Source organism: Monopterus albus, unplaced genomic scaffold (genome assembly GCF_001952655.1).
Source record: "Monopterus albus unplaced genomic scaffold, M_albus_1.0 scaffold18.1, whole genome shotgun sequence".
Lineage (NCBI taxonomy): Eukaryota > Metazoa > Chordata > Actinopteri > Synbranchiformes > Synbranchidae > Monopterus > Monopterus albus.
This window is the reverse complement of record NW_018127898.1, coordinates 7,355,393-7,366,773: the sequence shown is the minus strand read 5'-3', so window position 1 is coordinate 7,366,773 and position 11,381 is coordinate 7,355,393. Positions and strand designations below refer to the sequence as shown.

Here is an 11,381-nt window from a genome sequence, read left to right as displayed (position 1 = left end):
TTTATTTTTTTTTTTTTTTTTTTTTTTTTTTTACAGTACACCACAATCAGTGGTGGAAAGTAACTAGGTGCATTTACTTAAGTACAATTTTGAAGTATTTTGTAAGTATGTATTTTTATTTAAGTAAGGGATCTGGGTACCTCTTCCACCACTGACCACAGTCTTTATATGTACCCTGTAGTAACTGCAGAAGTAACATCTGGGGTTAGTAGAAGTACTTACTTTTATTTGTTCCTGTTATCAGGGATGCTATCCAGATTATCCAGTGGAACATCCGGGCCTTCAATGCGGTCAAACACTGGCCCTGGATGAAGCTCTTCTTCAAAATCAAACCTCTACTGAAGAGCGCCTCTACCGAGAAGGAGCTGGCCGCTCTGAAGGAGGAGATGGCCAAGCTGAAGGAGGCTCTGGAAAAATCTGAGGCCAAGCGTAAAGAGCTGGAGGACAGGCAGGTCAGCCTGACCCAAGAGAAGAATGACTTCGCTCTACAGCTACAGGCAGTAAGTGGTAGCCCCTCATATAGTCACACATTCAAGTTTAAAAACTGTAGTTTTGTGGGAATAAACTGGATGCATACTCCCCCCACTATCTCATAGGAGCAGGACAATCTGGCAGATGCAGAGGAACGCTGTGACCTTCTCATCAAAACTAAGATCCAGCTGGAGGCCAAACTCAAGGAAATCACAGAGAGACTGGAGGATGAAGAGGAGATGAGCGCTACTCTGCTCGCCAAGAAGCGCAAGCTTGAGGATGAGTGTGCTGAGCTGAAGAAAGACATCGATGATCTGGAGATCACCCTGGCTAAAGTGGAAAAGGAAAAACATGCCACCGAGAACAAGGTGAGAAGAGTGGAAAAGGAGGGCAGTGAATTGCCTCCAGAGGGCACTAAGTGGCTACAGAAAGATCCACAAGGCATCCTTACTATATAATGCAGAGGAAAATGGAATGGGTGTCAGTTTTTGCTTTGTATTCCTCTGACTCTTAGGTGAAGAATCTGATTGAGGAAATGTCAGCTTTGGATGAAAACATACTGAAGCTGACCAAAGAGAAGAAGGCCCTCCAGGAGGCTCACCAGCAGACTCTGGATGACCTGCAGGTAGAGGAAGACAAAGTCAACACTCTGACCAAAGCCAAGGCAAAACTGGAGCAACAAGTAGATGATGTGAGTCAATTTATGTCCTAAAAAAATTAAAACATATATTCTCTAATTTAGTCCACAGCAAATAACATGCAATATAATATACACAATATGTAGCATGTATAATTTTTCTGATATATATCAGCTGGAGGGCTCACTGGAGCAAGAGAAGAAGTTGCGTATGGACCTGGAGCGGGCCAAACGTAAGCTGGAGGGAGATCTGAAACTCTCCTTGGAGTCTGTCATGGACTTGGAAAATGATAAGCAGCAACTTGAAGAGAAGCTGAAAAAGTGAGATGCTATGCCATGTATCTACATCAGCTTGTTTTTAAACCAGGAAAGACTTTGAAATTAATGCGATGAGCACAAGGATTGAAGATGTGCAATCCATTGTCAATCAGCTCCAGAAGAAGATAAAAGAGCTACAGGTGAAAGCTAGTGTCTTAACCCCTAATACAGCAGTCATGAGCCCATTATTTTGTCAAAATAACTGATCACTGCTTTCCTTCAGGCTCGTTCAGAGGAGCTGGAGGAAGAGCTGGAGGCCGACCGGGCCTGTAGGGCCAAAATAGAGAAGCAGCGTGGGGATGTGGCTCGTGAGCTAGAGGAGCGGAGCGAGCGCCTAGAGGAGGCTGGTGGGGCCACCTCCGCCCAGATTGACATCAACAAGAAAAGAGAGACGGACCTTCTGAAGCTGCGGCGAGATCTTGAAGAGGCCATGCTGCACCACGAGGCCACAACAGCAGCTTTACGGAAGAAGCATGCTGATAGTGTTGCCGAGCTAAGCGAGCAGATTGACAGCCTACAGAGAGTCAAGCAGAAACTGGAGAAGGAGAGGGGCGAGGCCAAGATGGAGGCTGATGATCTGGCCTCTACTGTGGAGCAGCTCTCCAAGAACAAGGTAGATAGATGAACAACATGCTAAGCTTTTACATTGCATGGGGCAAGACTAAACATCACAAAATCTAAAATTTCTATCTTTTGTTTGTAGGCCACTATAGAGAAGACATGTCGCCTGTATGAAGACCAATTGAGTGAAGCTAAATCCAAGGTTGAAGAGCTCCAGAGGCAGCTCAATGACACCACCACCCAAAGGGCCCGTGCTCAGGCTGAGAGTGGTAAGGAACTTTAATTTTCTCATAAATCTTAGATTTCACCAACCAGTTAGTAACACTTTATCTGCCCCCTCTGTAGCCGAGCTGGGCAGGAAGCTTGAAGAGCGAGAATCCATGGTTTCTCAGCTCCAGCGTGCCAAGAACTCCTTCAGCCAGAGTGTTGAGGAGCTCAAGAAGCAGCTGGAGGAGGAGAATAAGGTCAGCTGTTTACATAATCAGTCACTGATTGCTACACACAGAGCTGATAGCTGTTTCTGTAGAAGTCCCTCCACGTCAACTAACTGCTCTCAACTATCATGATTGCTCTCTTAAGGCTAAGAATGCCCTGGCCCATGCACTGCAGTCATCTAGACATGACTGTGATCTTCTGAGAGAACAGTTTGAGGAGGAGCAAGAAGCCAAGGCTGAGATGCAGAGAGCTCTGTCCAAGGCCAACACTGAGGTGGCTCACTGGAGAACCAAGTATGAAACTGATGCCATCCAAAAAAAAAAAAAAAACCCTACATAATGGAGTGGTGCAGAAGGTCTTTTGAAGGCACGCGTGCCAATTTCTTTGCTTATTAGGAAGAAGCTGGTGACACGTCTGCAAGAGGCTGAAGAGACAGTGGAGGCTTCCAATGCCAAGTGCTCCTCCTTGGAGAAGACTAAGCACCGGCTCCAGACAGAAATCGAGGATCTGATCATCGACCTGGAACGTTCCAATGCTGCAGCTGCTGCCCTGGACAAGAAACAACGCAACTTTGATAAGGTATTATCTGATGGCAGCTTTTACAGAGGATTGCATTTGTTGTCCTCAAGGGAAATATCCTAATTAGTCAGATGTATAAGAGTACATTTGTGCATCTGTATTGTTACTTGATTTGGAAGAACTGTGCCTGCATTATGTACAATAAGAATAAATGCCTCATTGTTTCATCCAGGTGCTGGCTGAGTGGAAACAGAAGTATGAAGAGTGCCAGTCAGAGTTGGAGATCTCCCAGAAAGAGTCTCGTGGCCTGAGCACTGAGCTCTTTAAACTGAAGAACTCCTATGAGGAGACCCTAGATCATCTGGAGACTCTCAAGAAGGAGAACAAAAACCTCCAAGGTACATGCTGTTGTAGTTCAGGTCAATCCAATTTGGAAATGTGCTTCTTCATGGAAAGGTGCATCTTGTGAAATATAAACTACTTGCCCATTTGTACTCTCCTAGAGGAGATTGCTGACCTGTCTGATCAAATCAGTCAGGAAGTGAAAACCATCCATGAGCTGGAGAAGATAAAGAAGGGTCTGGAAATTGAGAAAAGTGAGGTTCAAGCTGCCCTAGAGGAAGCTGAAGTAAGCAGAGTTTACAAAATGCTCTCACTTCCTCCTCTCTGTAGTCTATTGGATTTTCCTGACTGAAGAGAATATCTTTAAGTGCCCTGTCTTTCAGACTTAGGTGTCTTATCTGTCTGTCTCAGGGTACTCTAGAGCATGAGGAGAGCAAAACTCTCCGAATCCAGCTGGAGCTTAACCAGATCAAGGCTGATGTTGACAGGAAGCTGGCAGAGAAGGATGAGGAAATCGACAGCCTTCGGTAAGTTTTATGGACACTATTTTCATCTCATAATCCAATCAACCACTTCACATACACCCTAACCTGATAAAAGTTTTATTTACCCATTTATCTCCATATTAGCCGGAACCACCAGAGAGCACTGGAGTCTATGCAGACCACCTTGGATGCAGAGTCCAAGTCTCGTAACGAGGCAGTGCGCCTGAGGAAGAAGATGGAGGGTGACTTGAATGAGATGGAGGTGCAGCTGAACCATGCCAACAGGCAGGCCTCAGAGTCCCAGAAACTCCTGAGAAGCCTGCAGGTCCAGATCAAGGTGAGTCCATACATCCAGTCAGTGAACTACCTGATGTGTCTGATTCATTGTATGTGGATAAGAATAGTAAGGTTTCTTAATACTTCACTGATCTGTCACTGTAGGACATTCAGCTGGAACTGGATGAAACTATTCACCATAATGAGGAGCTGAAGGAGCAGGTGGCAGTGACTGAGCGCCGAAACAACCTGCTGACTGCTGAGGTGGAGGAGCTCAGGGCTCTGCTGGAGCAGAACGACCGCTCACGCAAGCTAGCTGAGCATGAGCTGCACGAGGCCACTGAGAGAGTCAACCTGCTGCACACTCAGGTAGGAAGATGTCAGTATAATAAATACATTTTCAAAAGATGGGCATAGAGAGGGTATTTAGTTTTCCAAAGCTAGCTAGTCTTTGTGGTTTTCTGGAAGAGTTAGTGTTTCTGTCCTATTGATTACTGTCTGATTTAGCTGCTCTGACTATTGATATGTTACTTTTAGGAGTCCTAGCTAGTAGTTTTAGAAATGGAAAGAAACCACATTGGAAACTAAATACATTAAGAGCTAAATCTTGAAAGGAGTTCTTCAACTGACTCTTTTGCTCCAGAATACTGCACTGATCAACCAGAAGAAGAAACTGGAGAGTGATCTGTCCATGCTGACTACTGAGGTGGACGAAGCTGTGCAGGAGTTCCGCAATGCAGAGGAGAAAGCCAAAAAGGCTATCACTGATGTAAGCGCTTGAATAAAGTAAATATAATGTGCCAGAATTTAAAACATTAAGCTAAACACTATTTATAATACATAAGTCAAAATGTATCTACGGGGGAGTCTGACAGAAATCCTCCTTACCTATTGTTTTGGATAAATATCTGTGCCAGAGGCCTTTTGATTACTGCTGGTTCCAGTCCAGTAAGAGGTTACTTAGTGCCCCTTTAAAACAATCCACATTTGTAGGCAGCCATGATGGCAGAGGAGCTGAAGAAGGAGCAGGACACCAGTGCCCATCTGGAGAGAATGAAGAAGAACATGGAGCAGACCATCAAGGATCTGCAGATGCGCCTGGACGAGGCTGAGCAGATCGCCCTAAAGGGGGGCAAAAAGCAGGTCCAGAAATTGGAGGCCAGGGTAAGGGCTGAGACTAAATGGTTATGTAGTCATCACCTGATAATCCCTACAATGGGTTATGTCCTTGTAATGGGCCATAAGTTGGCTGACCATCTGCTTGTCCACCTGGTAGGTCAAAGAACTGGAGAATGAACTGGAATCTGAACAAAGGAAGAGCCAGGAGTATCAGAAGGGAGTCCGCAAGTATGAGAGGAGAATCAAAGAGCTCTCTTACCAGGTAAACTACTGCTGTTGGACCTAGAGTTGCCAGGTGTATATAGTATATGTGAGGTTGGTGCTCATTGTGCTGTTTTATGCAGGCTGAGGAAGACAAGAAGAACTTGGTCCGCCTGCAGGACCTCATTGACAAGCTGCAGGTCAAGGTGAAGAGTTACAAAAGACAGGCTGAAGAAGCGGTGAGTTCAGTCAGTTCTCTAGCATTAATGTATTGTTGGTGGTAAATGATCATCTTAAGCACATAACTGGAGTGGTTTATATAGTGGGGGACAACGCTGAAGAACCAGAACATCCTTTCACTTTGCTGTACACTGAATAGTTTTCCTGGCATCCTTCTCTCTACAGGAAGAGCAGGCAAACACCAACCTGTCTAAGTACAGGAAGCTGCAGCACGAGCTTGACGATGCAGAGGAGAGAGCCGATATGGCAGAATCTCAGGTCAACAAGCTCCGTGTCCGCACCCGTGACCAAGGTAGCAAGGTTGGTAAACTAAAATACTTTTTATATTACAGTATGATGCAGGATTGTCTGACCTTTGGAAGAATTTATTAAAATTAGCCGGCAGACTTCATAAGACTATACTTAGAAGAGCCTGGATGTAATCCTCTGAAGATGACCTCACATAGCCTTCTCATGTGATCTGTGGTGTGGTCATAACTCCATGACACTGTGTATGTGGTTGCTAATAAACACCCCTCTCTTGTGTATTTCAGCTTACTGAGTGATGCGGCGAGGCTGACCCTGCAGCCAAACATATCACAGCCAGCCAGCTGCAACAGCTGTGCTCAACTTTGGATGCACTTAAATAAAGTCTTTTAAACTTTTACAGTTCAGGCTCCCCCCGTTTGACAATGTGATGAACAGAAATCCAACAAAGGCGGTCTAAAGAACAATTTATTATATTATTAAACAGCTGTTAAGGAAAACGTTTAATACTAGCATTAGAGAAGGAACATGAAGGTGATGCTGGAAACAGAAGTGCTTAAGGGATAGAGTGTGAAACTGGTTGTAATCCTGTTTGACCAAAGAGCAGAGTTCATGTTTCAAAGTCTGCAGAGATGAGTTAACACAACCATGAGGGAGTTTAAATAACAAAAAAAAAGTTTTTGAAATGATTCCAATTTCATACAATATTTTTTCCACTCCAAGTCACTTAATGATTCAACAAAATTTCCAAAGATGCAGTCTACTGATGAGGTATCATTGGAAAAAGCACCACATGGTATGAGTTTTGAATGGGCTGTAAATTGTCTGATACCCTCATCATGCCAAACATTACTGTAGTAATGTTAGTCTACAGTTAAGTCAAAATATGTTAAAAGTGGCGTTCTAGTAAACTCTATGCAGAATGTTCCTGGCCAAGAGAATAATAGTTCATCTTTTATACAAACTAATTAATGAAGGCCTACTAGGAGCATCACACCATAGTCGTAACAGCTGAGAATCAGTTCTATTGTGCATCCTACAGAAGGATCACTGTCAGAAATTCAGGTCATAAAGCTACAGCAGTCAGGCGATTGTTTAAATAGTTGCTCTGAAAGAGCACTGACAACATTCACATTTCTATAGCAATAGCCTCACTGACTTCCATGGTGGATGACTGGAGTGATAAGAGGGGACTCTGATGATAAATGATAATGACAAACACACGGTCAATAAGAATGTAACACCACTGCAGAACTATGCTGTGTGAACTCGCATCATGTCATCAAGGACCCACGCAATTATCTCAGACATGCAGCAAAGAAACAGCATTTGTGAAAGAGAAGCACTTGTAAAATTCACTTTCATGGACATAACTGCAAACCACAAAAGATGAACAAACTCAAAAGTATGTGCACACCCATCAAGACATGCTGAAATGACAGCCCCAAAACATTTCTGGCAATTAGGTATTAAGCAAATAAAAGGCTTGAAAAGTGTAAAGGATGTTTGCATCCCAAGGCAACATAGCACTAGTAACTTATGGCATCAGGGGCCAACTGTATTAAATGCCCTTATACATTCAAATGAACATGAGACGACTCGTGATGTGCTGGGAGGAAAGCTGTACACTTGCCATTAGAATTGGTTTGATCTGTATGGCGTTAGGATAAATAATGAGGTAGCTCATTCATTTGTACTGATCTCAGGTTTGGCCTGTTTAATTTGTCCTCCAAACAGCTGCATATTCAGGCCACAGACACACCATCAGCACAGCTGTGCTCACTGGTCCTTCTCAATCCAGACTAAAGATCAAATGGTGCCATGCAAAAAAAAAAAAAAAAAAAAAGCCATCACATAAGAAGATTGTCATTCTCAGCTTGTAGTTTGTGATAGACCAGAGAAAGCGGTACACTTTTAATCCAATAACGATGATGCCAGGCTCAAGGGCAACACATATAAAACCATAGTGGAGTGGAATAATTAAAGTGGTATGTTAACACAAGTGCCTGCATAGTTTATTCTCTTCCCAAAGCATCTGTCATAGCATGGATACAATTTTTGTTACAAAACAAAAGTGTTAAAGTATAATAAACAATAAAAACAATTTTAATCTGTGCAATGTTTTATTCTACAGTTTATCCAGAGCTAAAAATCACTGTATTCAACAAGACAAAAATAAAGCAGCAAGGAAATCTGGTAAAGACACCAACTCCCTGGGAGAAGCTTCTGAAGCCACAACAGAGTGGATGGTTTCAGCTGACCGGAACCCCGTGTGATTTTGTGAAACGTCAGCTGGCTCACAAGCTACCTAGATGTGCCAAGTAGAGCCAGAAAGCACCAATCAACAACAGCCACTTAATAAAACAGGCCTACAGACAGGTGAAATGAAAATTCTGTTCACTGAGAACACCCCTGCAAAATCTCTGATATAGCCAGTTTCACCCACAGGTCAGGCAGTGGAGTGGCATGAAGTCAGAGTGTGGGTTAGGTAGTGGGAGAGTGAGGCTGCTGACTCCTTGCAGCCCTGTGATGCACCACTGACCTGCACATCTGGGCAACAGTGTAAACTGCGGCCATTTCTAACCCAAGTCCATGTGAAAAGTGTCTTTTTTCTAACATATAATTTGTTGAATCATACATATTTTGTCATAGAATTATGTATAGGTTATATAAAAAGGCTCTATCTGAATTTCACCTAAAGCAAACAACCAAAGCAAGTATCATTTCCCCAGGTCCCCTAATAGTCTGTGACATGATGTGGGCAATCGGGGGTGGGCATACAGGTTTCCTTTGAAGAAGAGGAATAACTTAGATAACATCCGGGTAAATTACGTCCCCACACATCTTAGGTGATGGCCTCCATGCAACGGTACAGACAGCAAATAGCTGAACTATTACATCCAGGATGCAGTCACAAAGCTCCTGGATGGCTCAGCTCTGCGAAGTCATCACCAGCTTTAGGTGTCCATGCTCCCTGTGACCCTGCGCCCTGTCCCACCCCCAGCACACTGAGTGCACACGCTGGAGGTCAGTCCTCCAGCAGGTCTCTGTCCACATCCATGAAGGGCTCGTCAATGTAGCTGGCTATGGCACACAGAGAAGTCCTGTCTGAGCCCAGCAGCACTGACACCGTCTCCTTCCAGTAGCTGAAGGGGATACAGGAGCTCTAAGGAGGGAAAACAGACTCGATCTGATTTATTGCTTGCTGTTGACAGCGTCTTAACTAGCTAACCACAGTATTCAATGAGTTAAAAGCGTGCAAGTGGCAATGGCTAATAGCTGGATTTAGCTGTCAAATTAGCCTTCTTGTGTAAGGGACAGTTAGTCTGCATACTCAAATCAGCCTAGCATATCTACTGGATCAGCACTAATGCTTATATAAATAAGTTGACAATATATACAGTAAATGAAAATAGCATGAAAGTGATCAACCATCCATGAACCTGCATCTACAGCAGTCTAAACTTTAGCTACAAACCAGATACGAGTAAATATTGTATATATACTAGGGCTGGACCCAAATAGATGGCTGTTCCTTCTTTGGGTAAGTAATCAATTTTCTGTTTCGGTATTCAAATATTCAAAACTGCAGGAAATTTCAATGTTGATGCAGATCTAGTCCAATAATGAAGAGGAAAGAAAACTTGATGGAGACAGCTTGGTCCACTGCTACTCACATTTCTGAAAACATTGGAACAAATCTTCAATTATGCGTTACTCAGACCGAACACATATTCTAAATCTAAACGGTGACTTTCTCAGAGGAATAACTATCAAAATTTAATAAAGTAAGACTAATACTAGGACAAAATATCCACAGATTCAAAGTATAAATGAAATGCTGCTCTAACACACAGGATGCCTCTGTCTATCTGTAGTAAGGCAGCTGTGTAGGGACTGTCTACACAGTGCAACGAGGAAAACAAGTACTACAAAAATATTAAATAATTTCACTCTTACACACAAAATAAGCATTGTGGTATAACCAACAGAACACCAGTGATGTATGAAGTGATTTTGGTGACAATACCCTAAGAGTGAATAGTTCTATAGTAGCTCTTTCTGTTGTTGCCCTTAGATGTCCCTGCACACTTTTCTTGTTCATAATTGTGGATATGTCTGAACAAAGCACTGATTGAAGCCCTGAGGAAGGTAATGATAAAAAGTTCCCTAGGTCTGGATCACAGAAAGCCATCACTTTAACAGACTTGATGAAGTCAACAATGTGTTGCAGCTCCATCTCAGCCGACTACTGCTACCAAAGCTCCAGAGTCCAAAAAATGGCATTCAGGAAAGTTCTAGTGCATACACGTTTATTAAATCATTAGAAACGTAGTTAATGTTAAGGCAGCCATGATTACTGTTATTGGCCACTTAGGGGCAGCAGAACAAGCACAAACTCAACACTGACATCACCTTATAAAGTCATTATGGCTAATAGGTTAGCCATGAGCTGTACTAAGGAAGACAAATAGTACATTTGCACAAAAAACTAACAGCCTAAAAACATATAGTTAAGTTTAATGACGAGATGCTATTTGCAAGGGGGGGGTGAAGACAAGCGCACTCTGTTAAATCACAAATTCACAGTATCAATCAATCACTACTTTAAAGCATTTTCACATTAGGCACAGTTGTTTCATGCCACGCCTGAGCACAATTGCTCCTCCCTCCCCTCTCATCTGCCTTCACATTAGTAGCATTGTTCCATGGCCCAGTACACTTGCATATGTACATGGTCCAATACAGTGGGTATGCACATCCTTGGTTAACAATCCATCAAGAAGAAGAAGAAGCAACCATTGGCGTTCTCAGCTGGGTGACATTTGTTTCTGTTCCACAAGCATGTAAATACTGACAAATACTTCCATAAATATCAGAGTTTTTGTTGCAGTATCCAGTTGTCTGTGTGTTTTTGTTGGCCCAAATTTTGAGCAAGCATGTTACTTCTTCATTACACCTCAGAGATCCTTTTGCAGCCACGTTTCTTAATAATTTTAACTGACAGAGTTGAATACTTATGTCGTCACATAGCAGCCCACTTCTTGTTTGAGCATAGTTGTGTTCGGATCTCCCACTGACTGTACACTTGTGTGTACACGTTAAGTACACACAATCATGCTCGAGGCCACCTCTTCAAGCTGACTATGGGTACAGTGCACAAGTCCAGTTCATTTGTGTTCACACTGATCAAAATAAACTGGACTTTGGGATCAAGTGTATTTGGAAATGGACCAAGGTCCCCTAATGTGAAACGCTGCTGCCATGACATTACAAGTACAAAGCATTTGTCTGCAGAAAACAGTGAGAGCTACTTACATTCTCCAGACACGTACTATCTTTGTCCTTATTGAGGTAGTGGCGCTGCCAGAAGCGCAGAAGGCTGTGGAAGTTGTTGAGCAGGCAGCCTGGGTACTTCTCTGCATACTCCTTCTCCCGCAGGGCGTTGAGGTAGAAGGGCAGTTTGGCCTTTCTCCTGGCCAGCATCAAGATCACCAAACTGGTGTTTAAACAGCTTACATTCTCCTGTA

The 11,381-nt window shown here is 43.2% G+C and overlaps 2 protein-coding genes and 1 long non-coding RNA gene across 3 annotated transcripts in view; 1 reads left to right on the top strand and 2 right to left on the bottom strand.

Moving 5' to 3' along the window:
• LOC109955997 (uncharacterized) overlaps positions 1-318 on the bottom strand; it is a 2,163-nt gene extending 1,845 nt beyond the window's left edge. Inside the window, exon 1 of the long non-coding RNA XR_002274361.1 lies at positions 223-318. This is a non-coding gene — a long non-coding RNA (uncharacterized LOC109955997). The remainder of the gene's footprint in view (positions 1-222) is intronic.
• The window catches only part of LOC109955995 (myosin-7), a 15,171-nt gene extending 8,862 nt beyond the window's left edge, over positions 1-6,309 (top strand). Inside the window, 20 exon segments of the mRNA XM_074527627.1 lie at positions 245-500; positions 597-839; positions 986-1,162; positions 1,284-1,429; positions 1,476-1,566; positions 1,650-2,039; positions 2,130-2,256; positions 2,333-2,451; positions 2,567-3,001; positions 3,174-3,339; positions 3,445-3,569; positions 3,695-3,810; positions 3,913-4,105; positions 4,210-4,413; positions 4,688-4,813; positions 5,038-5,208; positions 5,321-5,425; positions 5,508-5,603; positions 5,770-5,904; positions 6,138-6,309. Of these exon segments, the coding sequence (XP_074383728.1) occupies positions 245-500; positions 597-839; positions 986-1,162; positions 1,284-1,429; positions 1,476-1,566; positions 1,650-2,039; positions 2,130-2,256; positions 2,333-2,451; positions 2,567-3,001; positions 3,174-3,339; positions 3,445-3,569; positions 3,695-3,810; positions 3,913-4,105; positions 4,210-4,413; positions 4,688-4,813; positions 5,038-5,208; positions 5,321-5,425; positions 5,508-5,603; positions 5,770-5,904; positions 6,138-6,149 (3,433 nt within the window). The 3' untranslated portion in view covers positions 6,150-6,309.
• The window catches only part of trpc4apa (transient receptor potential cation channel, subfamily C, member 4 associated protein a), a 14,449-nt gene continuing 9,368 nt past the window's right edge, over positions 6,301-11,381 (bottom strand). Inside the window, exons 17-18 of the mRNA XM_020592720.1 lie at positions 11,170-11,376; positions 6,301-9,016 (exon numbers count right to left, since the gene is read on the bottom strand). Coding sequence (XP_020448376.1) covers positions 8,879-9,016; positions 11,170-11,376 — 345 coding nt within the window. The 3' untranslated portion in view covers positions 6,301-8,878. The remainder of the gene's footprint in view (positions 9,017-11,169; positions 11,377-11,381) is intronic.